At 38.4% G+C, this 20,700-nt stretch overlaps 1 protein-coding gene across 1 annotated transcript in view; it reads left to right on the top strand.

Annotated features, from left to right (window-relative positions):
• The window catches only part of LOC126176364 (testis-expressed protein 47-like), a 124,264-nt gene that overhangs the window by 68,808 nt on the left and 34,756 nt on the right, over positions 1 to 20,700 (top strand). Inside the window, exon 3 of the mRNA XM_049923519.1 lies at positions 12,447 to 12,560. Coding sequence (XP_049779476.1) covers positions 12,447 to 12,560 — 114 coding nt within the window. The remainder of the gene's footprint in view (positions 1 to 12,446; positions 12,561 to 20,700) is intronic.

Genomic DNA, 20,700 nt, shown 5'->3' with positions numbered 1-20,700 from the left:
TGCTAAAGTATTTGTTCGGATGCAGACTCTTTACAGCAATACACCGCCACTCTCTCTCCATCCTTCACTGGACATAATTATCCCAACAGCCTAGTTCAAAAGCAGATTTACCGAACCATCACATCCAATCCTGATACTGCTGATCCCTCAAAAAAACAACTCCGGAGCACACCACCTATCACCACCTAACACCCAGTATTATCCTGGTGCTGAATGTATCAATCAGCTGCTTTGAAAAAGGCTATGACTTCCTAAAATCATGTCCTGAAATGAGATCCATTCTGTCTGAGATTTTGTCTGCTACACCTAGAATAGATTTTTGTTGCCCTCCCAATCTCCAAAATATCCTTGTCACCCCCTATGCTCCTTCTGCACCCATCTCCATACCCTATGGCTCCTACCCCTGTGACAATTCACACTGCAACACTTGCCTTATACACTCCCCTACCACCACCTGTTCCAGTCCTGTAGCTGGCAAAAAATATGCTATCAAAGGGAGAGCCAACAGTGAAACGCCATGTCATATACCAGCTGTTACATTAGCACTGTTAGGCCTTTTACTTTGGCCCAGTTATTTATCAGGATGAATGGGCATACACAGAGTGTGTATACAGGCAACACACAATATCCTGTTGCAGAGCATGCTGTGCAACTTGACATTCATGACCTCGGTGCCTATTCCACCATACACGCCATCTGGATTCTTCCCCCAGACACCAGTTTCTCAGAATTCCACAGCTGGGAACTAGTGCTACAACATGTTCGTTCCCGCCACCTACCTGGCCTTAATTTATATTAATTTCTTTTGTCTCAGCATTTATTCATATTAACTACTCCTTTGTTCATTCCATTTTAGTTTCCTACATCTTTCATTTTCTGACTTGTCTGTCTTTTGCCATCCCTCATCCCACCTCTGTTACATACAATGTACTTAGCTTTTCACTATTATTAACTCATGCACAACACTGTAGTAGTAATCTGTCTTGCATATTACTCTGTCTTCCACCTTTAAGCTCTCAGGTTCTCAAATCTCATCCAGTGCAGTCACCAACACTCAGTCTTTCCTTCTCTTTCCATCCATTAAGACTCCCTTGATCAGGGTTCTGGGTGACTTTTCTGAACTATACCCCTTTTCCTGAACCTCTCCATTCCTTTTCCTTCCCCTCCAATTCTTCCACCAGAAGAAGAAGCCACTGTCTCCAAAATCTTGTAAAAGTTAAATCCTTTTGTGTGTGTGTTTCCCTGCTGCCACATGGTGAGTAGATTTCTTATCTATCCGTTTATATTATATTGTCAATAACTGATTATTTTCGATGGCATATTCATATTGATCCAATATGAACAGAGGAAGAGTTGTCACTTTCACAGAAATGAATGTAAATTCAAAAATACAGAAATAATTTTGTGTTGTGTAGACCAGGATATAAAAGAATTTGCTTGTGAATTAGCATTGGACAACATAACAATTGTTTTTCTTGTAATTGTGCCAGGTGGGACCAGGTCATGCGGTAAAACACCTGTGACAGGTTTAAGAGCTGCCACAGTGTCTCTTGATACAATCAGCAGATGTTTGCGGCAAGTTCTCCAGTGTTCTTGTCTCTAATAACCATGCACAATGTGGTTATAACCTGGACCATGATTTTGATGTTGGTGTTACATACTGTTGACATTGGACTAGGACACAGATTTGCACATCTGACTAATGTGGTACTGCTGTCTTCAGTCACTATTCACATTATAGTTGTGTTTTCAGTTAATGAACTGACAGAATATGAGTGTATTAGAAAAATGGTTCATATTGAACAAATGTCCAGAGTACTATATAGGCCAAAAGGTATCAAACTCTAGTAGTTTTCCATTCTGTCTATTTCAAGAAGGGTCATGAACTACTACTTTTGTGATGTAATTGTGGATAACTTATGGTTAATGAAACTGTCTTTGAAGAGTCATAACATTGGCAACAAGGACTGTAACCAATCCTTGTTGAAGTAAGACCTGTCAGCCCATTTGCTGAGTGTTTTGACCATGATGAACACACAGTTTTTTTTAGTTCTGTAAGCAACAGTTTGAGCAACAGCACCAGCTCATACAGAATCTCACAGATCTGGCATACCTACACTTGCTTCTGACAGTCCCAGCTTTCCAGCCATTCAGTGCAACTCAAGATGACTTGGAGGTGCTTCAAAATATTTAGCATTTCTTTTCCAGGCAAGTGACAATATATATTCTGAGTTACAGTGAGTCTTTTTATTATTTGCAAATCCACAGTTCTATTATATTGTGGTGACCCACACCACTATTGACCTGCTTTTAAGTAAACATTCTGCAACAAAATGCATGTAAGGGGTGCTTGTTTAGAGTTCCCTTAATGTTGTTACACATCATGGATGGGAGACCTAGAATGCCTGAGTTGAAAGTGCAGATTTACTTGTGGCTGTGGACTACCATATTCAAAATCTTTAATTTGTGACATAGTGATTAGACTAGCTCTGGACAGTGAAGTGCATGCTCAAATGTTACAGCAGTCAAATCCTTCTTTAGCTGAAGTTTCACATATTTCTAGGGTTTTTGAAATTTCTCGAGTGGCTCAGGTTAACATTTCCACAGACTGTGAGATATCAGCACTGTCATATCAACTGGCGTATACAGCAGGACGCAATGTGTCTGGTGATGAAACTGTAAAATGTCACACAGTTCAGGTGACAGTGGAGCAGCTCGCACTCAAATGGGCAGGAATCGAGTCCAGCAACATAACAGGTTTCCCATTTGGCCCTGGCAAAATTTTTGCAGGCAACACAGTTGTCCTAAATGTTTCTCTATAATAAATGAAAAGCACCAGTTTGCTTTTGTTCTACAATGTGGCCAAAAAAAAATTACAAGTCATCCCATACTGGAGGAAACATGAAAACAATTGGAAAGACAAAGAATCTACTTCCTTACATGGAATGGTATTCTGCATTGCTTGGACTGAGTTTTGGATAAAAAACTCAAAGGTTGTATACTGTAATGTAATGAATGAAGAAGATAGTGTGTAATATTGTAGAACAAAAGCAAACTGGTGCTTTTCATTTATTATAATGTTGTTCTACCAAGAACCGACAGAAGATTCTGTTAATATGTTTCTCTATACGTGCTATACCTAGTTGCCCACTTTATAATGATGTCTTTGAACACTCTTTTTGCCAGGGTCACATAGCAGATGTTTGTCAGAACCAATCACAGCATCAGGATTGGAGAAGGCTGATACAAATAAATGACATTACATTGCCAGGAGCAGCCGTGAGATTCTCATTTGATTCCTTTTTGGTACAGGAGCCTCAATCTTGTTTATTAATCAACCTACATCTCTCTAATTGGGATCTCCACCCTTAAGATCAGTGACAGCTTAACTGTGAACTTAGGCTCATCATGAAATTCTCATATTACACCAGGTAGTTCTGAAATTAATGTATAAGTAACTAACTCAAACCATCTTTCTTTCTATTAGCAGAACCTTCAGTGGAAAATATTTTTGGACTTGATGCTTACTGTAACATTACACACTATCTTCTTCATCCATTACATTACAGTATAAAACCTTTTGAGTTTTTTATCCAAAACTCAGTCCAAGCAATGCAGAATACCATTCCATAAAAGGAAGTGGATTCTTTGTCTTTCCAATTGCTTTCATGTTTCCTCCAGCATGGGAATGGCTTGTAATTTTTTTTTGGCCACATTGCAATAAAAGAATTGGCAGTAGCAAAATTTTTCAAAACTCTCCTGATACCACTAGCCTTGTAGGATGGTGTTAAAGTGTAACTGGATTGCTGAGAGGAATTCAAAATGCTGTGCCCAATTCCTTATAAATGGTCATCACTTTTAGTCATTATTCATAAACCAGGTGGTGTGTTGTGCTGACTTAAGAAATGCGGTAAATGCTCAGTGGATTGTGGACTCATACGACCATGTGTTTCCTGATGAATTATTATCAAAATTGGCGGGAGGTCAGTATTTCTCTAACACTGAACTTCCAGGAGGCTATTTTTCAACCCCCTTTGGGTGAGGCTTCATACAAACTATCAGCGACATTGCCCAAGTGGACAGGTTTCTGAATGGCGTTGTGGCAGTGGAAAGAATGCAGGAGGAGTATACAGGGTGAGTCACCTAACATTACCGCTGGATATATTTCATAAACCACATCAAATACTGACGAATCGATTCCCCAGACCGAACGTGAGGAGAGGGGCTAGTGTAATTGGTTAATACAAACCATAAAAAAATGCACGGAAGTATGATTTTAATACAAACCTACGTTTTTTTAAATGGAACCCTGTTAGTTTTGTTAGCAAATCTGAACATATAAACAAATACGTAATCAGTGCCGTTTGTTGCATTGTAAAATGTTAATTACATCCAGAGATATTGTAACCTAAAGTTGATGCTAGAGTACCACTCCTCCGCTGTTCGATCGTGTGTATCGGAGAGCACCGAATTACGTAGGGATCCAAAGGGAACGGTGATGGACCTTAGGTACAGAAGAGACTGGAACAGTACATTACGTCCACATGCTAACACCTTTTTATTGGTCTTTTTCACTGACGCATATGTACATTACCATGAGGGGTGAGGTACACGTACACACGTGGTTTCTGTTTCCAATTACGGAGTGGAATAGAGTGTGTCCCGACATGTCAGGCCAATAGATGTTCAATGTGGTGGCCATCATTTGCTGCACACAATTGCAATCTCTGGCGTAATGAACGTCGTACACACCGCAGTACATCTGGTGTAATGTCACCACAGGCTACCACAATACGTTGTTTCATATCCTCTGGGGTTGTAGGCACATCACGGTACACATTCTCCTTTAACGTACCCCACAGACAGAAGTCCAGAGGTGTAAGATCATAAGCATCGGCTGGCCAATTTATGCGTCCTCCACGTCCTATGAAACGCCCGTCGAACATCCTGTCAAGGGTCAGCCTAGTGTTAATTGCGGAATGTGCAGGTGCACCATCATGCTGATACCACATACGTTGACGTGTTTCCAGTGGTACATTTTCGAGCAACGTTGGCAGATCATTCTGTAGAAACGCGATGTATGTTGCAGCTGTTTGGGCCCCTGCAATGAAGTGAGGACCAATGAGGTGGTCGCCAATGATTCCGCACCATACATTTACAGTCCACGGTCGCTGTCGCTCTACCTGTCTGAGCCAGCGAGGATTGTCCACGGACCAGTAATACATGTTCCGTAGGCTCACTGCCCCGTGGTTTGTGAAACCCGCTTCATCGGTAAACAGGTAGAACTGCAACGCATTCTCTGTTAATGCCCATTGACAGAATTGCACTCGATGATTAAAGTCATCACCATGTAATTGCTGATGTAGCGACACATGAAACGGGTGAAAGCGGTGACGATGCAGTATGTGCATGACACTACTTTGACTCAGTCCACCAGCTCTCGCAATATCCCGTGTACTCATGTGTGGGTTCATGGCAACAGCAGCTAACACACCAACTGCTCCCGCTTCTCCTGAGACGGGCCTGTTACGGACCCGTTTGCGTGCTACGACCATACCTGCTGCATACAGTTGGCGGTAGATGTTTTGCAATTTGCGGCACGTTGGGTGCTCTCTGTCCGGTACCCTTCTGCATACACCCTGCAGGCTTCAGCTGCATTTCGTCGACACTCGCCATAGATGAGTATCATCTCCGCCTTTTCAGAGTTCGAATACACCATGGTCACAGTTCCTACAACACTACACAATCACAGACATCTGCTAACACAGTGTACTACAGTTGGTCTGCGTGCGGAGACGAATGCAGAATAACAGTAGCAGCAAGCGCTACATGCGGACACTGTGACAGCTAGACCAAACCACAACAGTGCACTACAGCCACACTCATAAACACGGTCGTCATCGTTAACATGTCCCTGCAGATGCTGCTCGCCGACCGTGGCCCGTGTTTGTTACAACATGCAACAGAACGTCGGAGGTTTCAAGCGTCAACTTTAGGTTACAATATCTCCAGATGTAATTAACATTTTACAATGCAACAAACGGCACTGATTACGTGTTTGTTTATATGTTCAGAAGTGCTAACAAAACTAACGTGGTTCCATTTAAAAAAACATTGGTTTGTGTTAAAAAACATACTTCCGTGAATTTTTGTATGGTTTGTATTAAACAATTGCACTAGCCCCTCTCCTCACGTTCGGTCTGTGGAATCGGTTCGTCAGTATTTGATGTGGTTTATGAAATATATACAGCGGTAACATTAGGTTACTCACCCTGTATATCAAATCTCCAGCAAGCATTTTTAGGCATTTTTGAAAGCCAGTGTAAAATGTAGCTTCTCAAAATACTCCTTCTCTCAGCATTCTATTAAGTACATAAGGTATTATCGTAGCCTTAAACCTATTTTAGTGGATGTGATACCTATTTCTCATATTCCAATACCAAATAATGTAGGGAATCTGCAGGTTTGTATGGATAAGGTTACATATTATGCCAGATCAGTGATTCAGTTCCAGAAGAAAGAACTCTGTTTGCAGGGCTCGATGAAGATGTCACCAAACTGCTCATTGCCTGACATTGTGTTAGCCTAATAAATTTATCTTGACTCTTGGGCACAGACACATCATCATATGTCATTGAGGCTGTTTTACTGTGTAAGTACCAGAATGGTTTGGGATGCCTTATCACATTCACCTTGCCAGAGCACCAGAAGTTCTACATTTTCCAGTATGACAACAAATTTCACCAGACCATAGATTATAAGACATAGTTGTTGAATTTGGCCATGAGTCAAAGTTGCCTGAAGAATGGATATCTCAGAGATTGCAATGCTGGCCAGTATTCTTGTCAAATTACCAATATTCCATTCATTAAAGTACATCAATGTATCACATGGATGCTGATGCATTGTTACTGTTTTCTACAGGTTCTGATAAGGAATTTGATAGAAACGAACTGTTTGCTTTCACTTTGGTTGTCATTTTGAACAGTCAGTGAAGAGTTTCCCATCACTTCCAGATATTACACAGCAGCCATTCATAAGAATCCACTCTTGAGACTGGTTTCCCAGTCCATACAAGTGGCTGGCCAGAGGACCTTATTTCATCAGCTCCCATGGAAGTAATTTTTTTTTTCCATAGTGCAGTGCTCTTCATCTTTTCAAAGGTGTCCTATTATTGTATTCAACTGACTATTAGTGTCAAATGGTGATTCTTCAGATTCTGCACTCCCATAAATTGTGACTTCTGCATCAGTCACAGTAGGGCATTTCCTGAACGAAGAATCTGGTTCTGCTATGTGGGTATTGAACTTTAGTTGATCAGGATATTTGTGTGTAGCTTAACAGCATGAAGCTTGTCAGGCACAGCAACCAGCACTGCTCCAAGCCTACAAGTCATGGCCTGCAGTTTACCAGCCATGGGATCAGGTGTATGCTGAATTTGTGGATCTGTTCTGTGGAGCCAGTCAGTTGATTTAATAATTGTTATTTCCCATACCTCATCAAAATGAAACAGACTAGAACATTGAATACCACTGAGAACCTGATCACTTTTTTCTGTTGAAGTAAACCCACAACCTGTTGTACCAATAATGGACCACAGTCTGAATCTGTTGGTTTTCAACAGTTTTGCATCCAGAATGGAATCAAGCGTATTACTGCACCTGTGTTTCACCTTGCCTCTAATGGTGTGGCCAAACAGTTTGTGTGAACATTTAAAATGCAGATGGAAGAACTACTGATGTCCACACAAATTGATTGTGCAGTGCTTTCTTTTTTTCCATTAACCAGGCGATGCTGTTTCGTGATCAAAGCCCACTGGAATTCTTGCATGGACACTCTCATTGATTATTGTTAGATCTGTTGCAGTCTCCATTGGTCTAAGAAGAAGAAGGAGCCATAGCTCTGATGGTACACATCACTGTCTGGTATGCACATTAGAACATGTGCTAGGCTGTCAGCTGGTTCTAGAGGTCACAGCTTGAGGCACTATTCGCCGATACCAGAACCAGTTCCATTTGTGCCACCTGGGGCAGCCTCCACCTCCACATCTGCCAAACTGGCAGTGGCAGCCCACTTTGTTCACACCAAGAACCAATAACAGCAGGTGTGCGGTCTTATTCTGGGACGACATCCCAGATCGTGGGCACGTGGTATTCCTGGTCCTCCAGCCATAGTCTCTCACATCTATGGATTTGGACCTGGAAAATATGGAGGTGGCCTTGCTGCTGCACCAGGTCTGATGGCGTACCCACAGTCTTCCCCAAAACCAGCAGCAAGCAGTGAGAGTGAACTACAGTTGCCTCTTGCCTCTTTGGCTATGGACCCAGGAACAGCTCCTCTGTCACCAATAGCATCCAAAGCTGTACCCCAGCCATCACAGCAGGATGCAACCAATTTGTTTTCCCCTGCACCAACCAGGATGTTCCTGACCCTTGTGGACCAATTCAGGAGAGGAGGGATTTTGTAATCCCATGGGGCACATCAATGGATTAATCCCCATAATTAGGCATACATCCAGCAAAATAGCAAACTAGGCATGAAAAGATACATCCATTAATGCAGGTCACATGGTAAACCACGTGTCTCAGATTTAAGGGCTGTTGCAAACTGCCGTGGACTTACTTCTCGCAACCATCTGATGTTTACAGCATGCTCTCCATTGTATCTATTGATGGTAACCTTGCTGTCTGTGTTTTTTTCCTGAGATGTGGTTTGGACTTTGTTGTTACCTACTGTCAACATTTGGTTAGCACACTGACTTGCCTATGTGCCTAATACAGTATTGTCTTTGCTCACGGTTTCACTGACAGCTGAGTTTCCTGGAAGTGTACTGACAGCATCGAGGATATGAAATGTATTAAAGTGCTTTCCAATTGAACCCACAAAGAGGATTCTCCTTTACTTACATTGGAGTTATTCAACAAGCTTCCAGAATACTGTATGGGACAAGAGGCACCCACTTCCAAAAGTTTTTTTTTTTTTTTTTTTTTTTTTTTTAATTTCCAATAGAGTTAGAAACTATTACTTTTTATGATTTATTTTTAAATAATTTGTGATTAATAAAATCTGTATTGTTGAGGAACCAGATTTACCACAGTTTTTATTATAGTATACGTGTCCCCATTGGTAATTAGGAAGTTTTCATGAAAAAATTTGTTGCCTCATTGTGCTGTCTCCGACCTGCAGTGGGGATAATATTTGTGATGATTTTAACATCAATTTCTGAAAGAAATCTGATGTTAAGAGTGATCTAGATATGTTATTAGCCACTTATAGTTCAGTGTCAGTTATAGATCATTCTACTGTATTAGCACAAGATAGTACTCAACTGATAGATGACATTCACACGACAAGTGGAAGTTAAGCAAACACATGCATACACTGTGGTATATGGTATTTCAGATCATGATGAACAGTTGATCACATTACATTGATGAACAGTTAGTAACATTACATTACTTAGCTATATGTATAGTCCAGAAACACACACTGAAAACAATGAGAGTGATTAATGACAAAACAATGAGAGGTTTTACGAGGAAGCCTTGGACCACTACAGGTGGTGAAATTTCTCCAGAGCAGAAAATGCAAATCTAAAAATTGCCATAACAAGAAAGCATCCCAAAACACTTTCAGTGTAAACATTACTGTAACATTTTAAGAAATGCTAGAAATCCTGGAGCATGCGCATAATATCAACATTTTGCAGACCAGACTATAAAATCAAATCAGTATGGAATATTGTTAAAAGAGAGACAGAGAAAGAAGTCTTAGAACAATATGGTGTTTCCGTCAAAGAGAGCAGGACTATTATAAAAGACACTACATGTGTTGTAGATATTTGTAACAATTTCCTTTAATAAGAGCTGAGAAAATTGATTCAGGAAGTTCAGAAGTGAAATTGAAATGGTACACCAATCAGTCAATACAGAGGAGTGCAAGAAAATTTGTTACATATTCCCATCTGAAAAGTTTGTTAGATTCTCCATCTGACATATGGAAGATCAGCATGACCCACAAAAGTTAAACTTTGCGTAGGCTTGAGATCTCAACCTATAATTTGTTATAACTTCAATCACACGTGTAACACATTAGTTCATGAAAACAAAGATTCTGTCACTTACCAAACAAAAGCGTTGGTACGTTGATAGAGACAATAACAAACACAAACACACACACAAACTTCAAGCTTTCGCAACCCACAGTCGCTTCATTAGAAAAGAGGGAAGGAGAGGGAAAGACAAAAGGATGTGGGTTTTAAGGGAGAGGGTAAGGAGTCATTCCAATCCCGGGAGTGGAAAGACTTACCTTTGGGGGAAAAAGGGACAGGTATACACTCGCACACACACACATATCCATCCGCACATATACAGACATATGTAAAGGCAAAGAGTTTGGGCAAAGATATCAGTTGAGGCAGAAGTACAGAGGCAAAGATGTTATTGAATGACAGGTGAGGTATGAGTGGCGGCAACTTGAAATTAGCAGAGGTTGAGGCCTGGTGGGTAACGGGAAGAGAGGATATATTGAAAGGCAAGTTCCCATCTCCGGAGTTCTGATAGGTTGGTGTCAGTGGGACTCCGGAGATGGGAACTTGCCCTTCAGTATATCCTCTCTTCCCGTTACCCACCAGGCCTCAACCTCCACTAATTTCAAGTTTCTGCTGCTCATACCTCACCTGTCATTCAATAACATCTTTGCCTCTGTACTTCCGCCTCGACTGACATCTCTGCCCAAACTCTTTGCCTTTACATGTGTCTGCTTGTGTCTGTATTTGTGCGGATGGATATGTGTGTGTGTGTGTGTGAGATTATACCTGTCCTTTTTTCCCCCCAAGGTAAGTCTTTCCGCTCCCGGGGTTGGAATGACTCCTTACCCTCTCCCTTAAAACCAACATCCTTTCGTCTTTCCCTCTTTCCTGATGAAGCAACTGTGGGTTACGAAAGCTTGAAATTTGTGTGTGTGTTTGTGTTTGTTATTGTCTCTATCAACGTACCAACGCTTTCGTTTGGTAAGTTACAGAATCTTTGTTTTTAGATATATTTTTCCCACAAGAATGTTTCCCTCTATTATATTCATAACATTAGTTCATGACATTTTCTCAGACAGATTAAAATATGCCACTGTTAGGCCTCTCTATAAGAAAGATGGCTTCACTGATCTCAGTAACTGCAGATCAATTGCACTTCTTACATGATTTTTCCCATTTTTTTTTTTTTTTTTTTTTTTTTTTTTGAGACGGTGATGTATTCGGTACTTGTAGCCCACCTGATTAATAATGGGGTGCTTAGTCACTCGCAGTTTGAATTTCAAAAGGGCTGCTCTAGTAAGGAAGCTATTTATATATTTATATCACCCCTGAGCACATAACAAAGTTTTTAATTAACAAAATATAACCAGTTGAGATCTTAAGTGACGTCCCAAAGACATTTGATGGTATCAACCTTAATATTGTACCACAGAAAATAAGTTTTGGGGGGATATATGATTCAGCATAGGCATGGTTTAGTTCTTATTTAGAAACAGGATGCAGGAAGCTGCACTGAGATGTACGAATTGTGCAAATGAGGATGCTGTATCATCTTCATGAGTTGAAATCATTACAGGCATTCTCTAGGGTTTGAACATGAGCTCATTACTGATCTTGTTCTTTGTTAATCATTTACCATTTTATCTGAATTAGGAGGCAACATTAGTCCTTTTTATTGTCAAGTCAATCAAATAAACATCCAAAGGGAATGTAGTAAATGGTGGTTTTGCCAAAGTTATTAAGTGGTTCTGCACAAATAGGCTTGTTGTAAGAGTTGAAACAAAACAGCTCATCCAGTTTTGTACCGTCAAAAATATGCCACCTGCTATAAATATAGTTAACCATTATAAATATAGTTTACCAGCCTGGCTTAATAGCACACATAATTCTAAGAAAATTTGTTTTGCAGTAGTAATATCCTGCTTCAACTACTTCCTCTCCCACTAAAGATAATTACCTATCTTAAAATAGACTGTTTAACTTATTTGCTGAGTACTTTATGTTAAACTGTCATGCATTGGATTGTGCTTGAAAGATACTTGACTCTGTGTGTACCCATAATTACCTTTTATATAATAGAGGGAAACATTCCACGTGGCAAAAACATATCTAAAAACAAAGATGATGAGACTTACCAAACAAAAGCGCTGACAGGTCGATAGACAGGTCTATTGACCCGCCAGCGCTTTTGTTTGGTAAGTCTCATCATCTTTGTTTTTAGACATAATTACCTTTTGATGCACGTAACTTAATAAATTTACCTGAAGTGTATGACATTCTTCTAAGAATAAATATGAAATATTGATTTAGTGTATAGAATTCTTTGCCTTATGCATTTTTATATTTGAGCTGCCCCATTGAATAATACTTAATTGCACCCATTTTAGATATATGTCTCACACAAAACTTGTTGCAGGGATCAGAAGAAACACTCAACAGACATCTGAAGCTTTTGCTGAAACAGATAGAGGCCAGTGTAATTGCAGTCAGTGCTATGAAGATTCTTCTCATGTATCATCATATTAAACAGGTTAGAAATTTTTTATTGTGTGTGTGTTTGTGATTTTATTGATTTATTTGAGATACATATACCATAGATCCAGTATGGCATGATTACGCATGGATGTGGAACGAGTCAAAGCAGATACAATATAGATATCATACAATACAATACATACTGGTATATTACACATGGTAGATAAATGATTCAAAACTGGTACAATACAATAATGTAATCAAGATAATAAACAATACAATACAAAAATACATTAGTGATAAAAACAATACAATTAACAATGACAAAGGAAATAATCTGAATTCTACTCAAATTACTTATCTCTGTTGAAGAATTCATCTAAAGAGTAGAAACATTTTTCCAGTAGAAATTCCTTCAGCTTTTTTTTTAATAGCATTTTATTTTCTTTAAGACACTTTATATTACTTGGGAGTCCGTTAAATATATTTGTACTTGTGTACTTTACCCCTTTTTGCACCAGAGAGAGATTTTTCCGTTCACAGTGCATATCACCTTTCCATCTTGTGTTATAATGATGGTATGCCTCATTTGTTTCATATTCAGAGAAATTGAGAATAGTGAAAGCCAAGAGTGAGAGGAGATACTGTGATGTAGTGGTTAATATACCTACCTGTTCAAAGAGATTTTGAAATGAGGTTCTTGGAGGGACAACACATATCATTCAGACTACTTTTTTCTGGCGTACAAAAACTTTTTTTGAAATTGGTGAGTTGCTGCAAAAGATTATTCCATAGCACATCACTGAATGAAAGTAGCCAAAATATGCAGACTTTGATACGTTGATGTCTCCAATTTTGGAGGCTATTCGGATGGCAAATGTTGCTGAGCTAAGCTTTTTTAGTGTTTGCTGTATGTGGAATTCCCAGTTGAGCCTGTTATCTATGTGTACACCTAGGAACTTTGTGCACTGAACGCTCTGTAACTGTTGGCTCTCGTGTGCAAAGTTAATCTCTTCTGGGCTTATGTAACTGGATTGGAACTGCATGTAATTTGTTTTATTGAGGTTTATTGCTAGAGAATTTGCCACGAACCAGTTCAGAGTATTTGCAAGCGCTTGGTTGGTATTTAACTCTACGTCAGTGGAGGTTTTGCTGGCTGTCACTATTTTTGCATCATCTGCAAACGTTGTGATATTGCTAGCACTATTTGAGGACTGGGGTAGGTCATTAATGTATATAATAAATAGGAGGGGACCAAGGACTGACCCTTGTGGAACTCCATCATGTACTGTTCCCCAGTGAGACTCTGCCCCTCCTACTTGTAGATTGTTAACACCTAAAACTATTTTTTGTTGTCTGTCTTCTAGATATGATCTGAGCAATTTACCCATTTGTCCACGGATTCCATATTGGGCTGCTTTTCCTAAAAGTATTATGTGATTGCCGCAGTCAAAAGCCTTAGTCTGGTCACAGAATATGCCAATGGGTAATTTTTTCTTGTCAAGGCATTCTAAAACATTATTTGTAAGTGCGTAAATAGCTTTGGTTGTAGATATGCCTGATCTGAAACCAAATTGTTGTTTACTAATTAGTGCAAACTTTTCAAGGTGATTGACAATCCTGACGTGTATTAATTTTTCAAAGACTTTAGAATATGCTGTTACAAGAGAGGTAGGACAATAGTTCGAAACATCTGTGGGATTGCCATTTTTGTAGAGGGGTTCACCGTAACATACTTCATTCTGTCACGGAAGATACCTTGATTTAGAGAGGAACTGAATATATGAGCTAGAACTTTAGAGAGTTGATTGCAGCTGGTTTTTAGCAGTTTGCTGTAAATATTGTCTACTCCCGACGAATTTTTACTTTTTAGAGACACTATGGTTTTTCTTACTTCTTGCACGGTTATGGGGGGCCATACCTATCATGTCTATAGAGTTAGGGAAAAGTTCTTTCAGAGTTTTTATTGCCTTTTCTGAAGAGCCTTTGGATGCTGTTTTCTCAGCGACAGTTAAAAAGTGCTCATTAAAGATTTTTGCTACAATATCTTGATTTTGAACTAACTTACCTTCATTGTTAAGAGCAAAATTTTGGGCCTTTTTGGGGTAATTTGCACCAGTCTCATTCTGTATCACTTCCCATATAGTTTTGGTTTTATTAGTAGAGTTATTAATTTTTGAGCACAGATCATACTTTTGATTTCTGAATGACTTTGTTCAATATTTACAGTATTTTTTATAGTTATTTAAAAGGTTAGAGTCATCTGATTTTTTGAGGCAATGTACAACTCTCTCTTTCTTTTGCAAGAAATCCTAATTCCAGTGGTAATCCAAGGCTTGTTGGTGGATTTTTTAGTATGGGTTTTATATATTCTTTGTGTGTGTGTGTGTGTGTGTGTGTGTGTGTGTGTGTGTGTGCGCCTGTATGTTTGTTTGTTTGCTGTAATTGTATGCTCGCAAAAAGAATTAAAGCACAGGTAAACTGCCACAGGGTGCATGTTATTTGACTAGTTTCACTAATTAAATGAAAGCAGCCAGAGACATTCATTTACATGATAGCAACACATCAGAAGCCAAGCTGTGATATGAACTTCTCATTCTTTAGCAGAGTATGTACTTTTGGAATAACAATGGTGTTCTGCCTATGGAGAAGAGTGACAAATGTATCACCTCTCATTTCCAACTTTCTCTTACATGAGATATTAATTCCTTTATTTATCCATAGCTTACTTGCTTTTTAATGGATTTGATGGATAACTTTTTAAGAAATTGGTTTTCCTTGTTCTTTAGTGTATTTTTGGATAATGTTTTAGGAAAAATCCATCCTGATCTGACTTTATGGTCTGGTCTGCCAGTTTTTGACAATATGTGCAAGCTTCAGGATTTTTTACATTTTCTGAAAATGTTACTGTACTGTTTATAACATGAAAGTACTTTGGGATCCTTGCTTTTTTTTTGCTATTTTATAGATTTGTATTTTTGGTTCTGAACATACTTTAGTACCCATAGTGACCCAAGATTTCTTTGTAAGACATTTCATTGTTTTATCACTAATCACTCTCACTGTTTTCATTTAGTGTTTCTGATTATATGTGTAACTAAAGTTGTGTAATGTGACTGACTGTTCACCATTACCTGACATATCACATATCTCATGGTAGGCAAGTGTTTGCTTAAATTCAGTTTGTTGTGTTAATATATCATCTATTAGTGTACAACCTTCTTGAGCTACTTCAGTAGGGTAATTTATAATTGACACTAAACTGTAAGTGGCTAATAACATATGTAGATCACTTTTAATGTCAGATTTCTTTAAGAAACTGACATTAAACTCACCACAAATATAATCCATTCTTCCTACCTTACAGACCACACAAGGAGCCAACAAAATTTTTCATACATTCTTCACAATTACCCAGTGGGGATGTATGTAACATGACAAAAACTGTTGTAAGTCTGCTTCTCTCTTTTAACTTTTTCTGGTAAGATTCCCATTTACAAAGTATAACAATCAAAAGTCTATGGTGATAGATTCTTCTCAAATTTTGAAAAAAAAGAAGACTTCCCCGCTTTTAAAGTTTCTAATCCAAATGTCATTTTCTCTAATTCCTTTGTGGTTTTATTTACATATGTAAATGTAAAGGAGCAGTCAAATGAAAACGAGATAGATGGGAAAAAATGGGACAGACTCAAACATTCTGAGGGATCCGTACAACCTTTAATGTATATAGGTAGTTTATTCATCCTGGCAATTAAGAACTCAATGATTCGATATTGGCAAAATATTGGTCCTGGTAATTCCAAAACTTTTGAGAATGTTTCAATTGTAAGTTTTAAGTTCAGTTTTTCTTGTAATTTTACATTTGCCATTGTAATTTTCCATTTATTTTATTAATTCTTGAATAATATTAACATGCCATGCTAATTAGGATGAGGATGAGGAATTCTACCTTATGCAAGACACCTTTTCAGTTTCATCTGACCCAGGTGTGTTTCAGCACTTTTGTGGTATCTTCAGTAGGTTATTTTATTTTCTTACTTACATGAAGTTAGTGGGTATTTATGTTCATGACCAATAACCAAATACCCAATAAATTCATGTAAATAAGAAAAAAAATAATGCACAAAAACTGCTGAAACATATCTGGGTAAAACTAAATTGAAAAGGCGTCTTGCATAAGGCAGAATTCCTCGTCCTATTTACGTAGCAAGCTCGGTCATAAGAAGAACTGCAACACCACGAGATGATTACTTTTAAAATTAGCTATGGAATAATGTTTGAGTTAATTGAATCAAATTTTAAAGATCTGTAAGTGAAATTTTTTGCAATCCTATGCACTCGGGCATCTCTTAAGTTTTAAATTATAATAATAATGATGATTAGGTATATATAGGAGTGGAGCATCTTCATCATTTCTTCACTGGTAATTAGGTGAGATTATGGACAAATGTGGGTTTAGTAGTTTGTACGAAAATTGAAAATTAAATAAACTCAAAAGAGTGGGAACTCCAGGTAGGAAAAGAAAAAATGGCTGCTTATTGTAAAGAAGATATGATAAGTTGCAGACAGGCACAATTAAAACACACTTACATAAAGCTTTCAGCTACAGCCTTCATCAGCAAAAGGAAATGCACATCTTTCATAAACACAAGCAAGCACACCTTACGCACACATGACTAACAACTCCGTCAGTTCTTGTGTTAATGAAGGCTGTGGTGGAAAGCTTTATATAAGTGACTCTTATTTGTGCCTGTCTGCAACTTTATGTGTCCTCTTTACAGTAAGTTGCAATCTATCATTTCCTTTATTTTTGAAAATTAAATACAAATGATTGCATGAGTATTAATTTGAACAAGATATGTAATTGATGAGTGAAAAAAGATTGAGTAGTACCACATTGTACATCAAAGCTGGAAAAAACATTGTCAGTAATTGTGTTACTAACTATGATACTTGCCAGATTTTGTGTTTCAAGGTCAACAGGAGGTACCCTACAGATTTTGTTTGTGAGTTTGCAAGAATCAAAATATGTGACATAAATGGCCATATCATTTAATTGCCTTAACTTGGAGTCTTAAATTATTACACCACCAAGGAACCATAGATCTTAGTATGTGACATAAACTTGAAATTAATATGTGTACCCGCACATGAGAAAAAGGAGTCTTAACAGATGGACTGTAGTGAGATAACAAATGACCAAAAAATTTTTTTCATGTGATACAATCATGAATTACCAATTTTAAGATTTTTTTCTTTGCTTTTACTGCTAAACATTGCTTCTTGCAAAATTCCATGATTCTAGATCAATGGGAAGAACCCACAGGTTTTCAGGTTTTGATGAGCAAATTTGAGATTATCAAAACATATAACATAAATGGCTGTATCTTTTTATTGCTTTGACTTAGGAGCTTACATTTTTTATACTGCCAAGGGACTGTAGACCTTAGTAAGTAACATAAATTTCAACATGGTACCTCTACACCCGTTGATGAGAAAATGTGTCTTAACAGTCGGATAGACACACAGGCCAACAGACAGCAAAGTGAACCTATAAGGGTTCTGTTTTTACTAACTGCATTATGGAACCCTAAAAATAAAGTAAACTGTTTCTTATTTAAAAAGCAATCATCATAACTCTTTATACATTTACCCTTTGTGAGATAGGATGGTCAGTTCCTACAAGGAAAAATGTTTGCAGTTGCCTACGGGACCATGACTGTACCAAGCCATGCACTGCTTCATCCAAAGCAAATTGACAGTCATGAATGTCTTTCTTCAGGGCACCACAAATATGTAAATTTTATGGGGAGAGATTGAGACTGTATGGAGGATGTATAAGGGCTTTCCAGTGAAACTTCTTCAGTGTAGTTGAAACAAATATGTAAACATGTGCCCCCCCCCCTTTTCCCCCATCCCCCCATCCCATTGCTTCCTGCATCCTATTTTACCTTTTAAGGTCAATTACCCACACCAAGAGCAAGAGGTTGCTCCAAATCGCTGTCCACTTCTCCAACCTCTTTGGCAAGGCGTTTGGCAGTACGAGGGTAACTCCTTATACAAGATGTCTTCAGCCAGTATAGCCAGTTTTTATTCATATTTTAATCAGTGGCCAGGTTTGGATGCAGGAGACAATACATTTTGGTTACTAGCCTGTGATGGCTACCCCTAGACCAAGGATATGAAACTTGGATATTAACAGTTCTGATAAGAAGAGGAATAAATGTTTTAAAGCTGTCCACTGCTTCCATTATTTAGGTTTCCTCATAATGACAGATAATAAAATGAGCACTGTATTAGAGAAAGGATACAAGCAAGAAACAGGGTTGATTATGCATACTTAACAGGTATTCAAGAATTCTCTAATTATAAGAACAACGTAGGTAAGAGTATACTATTCGTTTGTTCAACCAGTGGCTACACATGGGTGAGAAATGGGGACAATGACTAAAGCAGATACGAATGACCTAAAGGCATTTAAAACAAAAATCATGCGATGAATTTATGGACCCGTGAGAGAGATAGAGTTGGAAAGTAAGGTACAACCATGAAATACAAGAGAAAGATCTAGTGAAATTTACTAAATCTCAAGAAGTATATTGGTTATTACCGGATACCCAAACAATGAAAAGCAGATTGTATTCCACTAGAAGGAAGGGCCAACCAAGAGTTAGATGTTTGGACAATCTGTTGGCTGATGGAAATCTGAGGATGGAAGATAAAAACAGAGAACAGAAATGTATGGAGGAAGATTGTCGAGGAGGTGAAGGCCTGTCAAGGATTGTAGTGCCAAAAAAGAAGAAGACCATAAAAGCAGATTTTGAACTGTTGTACTATAGTGGAATGCTGAAGATGTGATGGGTGGATTGGATTACAAATGAGGAGGTGCTGAATCAAACTGGCGGGAAAAGAAACTTTGGCACAACATGACTAAAAGAAAGCATTGGTTGACAGGGCACAAACTGAGTCATTACAGAAGATTGAATTTGGTAATGGAGGGAACCGTTGTGTACCAGGAGTAAAAATTGGAAAGGAAGGCTACAGCTTGACTACAGTAAGCAGATTCAGATGGCTGCAGGTTGCAGTATTTATGCAGAGATGAAGGGGCTAGATAAGATGGACTGCCATGGAGAAGTGCATCAAACCGGTCCTCATACCTAAGGCCACGACAAGAACACATGGAAGACTAAATTTTAGCAGGAACTCAGATTACTTTAATGTGATAAATTTGACAAGCTCAAAGAAGAGTTTTTTCTGTGTGCATTGCTAACAAGAAAATCTTTTTAACACAAGAAATTAATTGTCTTTATTTTTTATTAAACCGTTTTCACTGCATGTGAAAAAACTGGAAAAGTCTTTTAAGCTGGAGAGACTCAGGTTCTGTGACAACTTCAAAAGAATGGCACCACAGAGAATGGCTAAGAAAACCCTGTAATACATGCAAAATTGACTCATAGAATTAAAGGAGGACATGATGGAAATGAGCATCACACAAGAGACATTAACAACAGAATATAATACAGAAATATCCTCATTCTCTACATCATTCAGGTGTTATTGCTAGGTTTTTAAAAAAAATTAATTAAAAAATAATAATAATAATAATAATAAAAAACAGAGATCAAAATCTGTGGTTCATCTAGGATTTGTTCCGAAGACCTTTCTGTAACCAATTCTGTGCTTTACCACTACACCACCAAATCCAACATTGATTCTACTTTGGGAAAATGACACCTACTCTTTGACATGGAATCTGAACCATGTTTCATTTATGGTGAATATCCACATTACTGAGAGGTGAAAGTTATGTTAAAAGATTATGAAAAATCCATGGTCTGACTAGGGTTCAATTCCACCCCCTTTCAGTTTTCAAGCACACACTGGACCACCAGGCCTGACTCTGACTGCACTCAAGCTTCATTGCTGTCATGTCAAGTGTACTGCTATTACTATTTTCTGAGTGTAACTGTGGAAAATGGCAGCTCAGCGACAGTGGTTGAAGAAGCCATAAGCTGACAGTGGGTGCCAAGGTTTCGGCTTACCTGTTGCAGCAGAAGGCCTGTTTATGCATTGTGAGGTGGACCAATGTGAGCACCAACTGCAAATTTGATGATGCATTGGAAACATGGGGCTTTTGCAGGACAGGCTGGATGGTTTCTACATCTTCAAGCCACGGGTTTGTTACTTTGTACATA

This window comes from Schistocerca cancellata, chromosome 3 (genome assembly GCF_023864275.1).
Source record: "Schistocerca cancellata isolate TAMUIC-IGC-003103 chromosome 3, iqSchCanc2.1, whole genome shotgun sequence".
Taxonomy (NCBI): Eukaryota; Metazoa; Arthropoda; class Insecta; order Orthoptera; family Acrididae; genus Schistocerca; species Schistocerca cancellata.
This window is presented reverse-complemented; position numbering and strand designations above follow the sequence as displayed.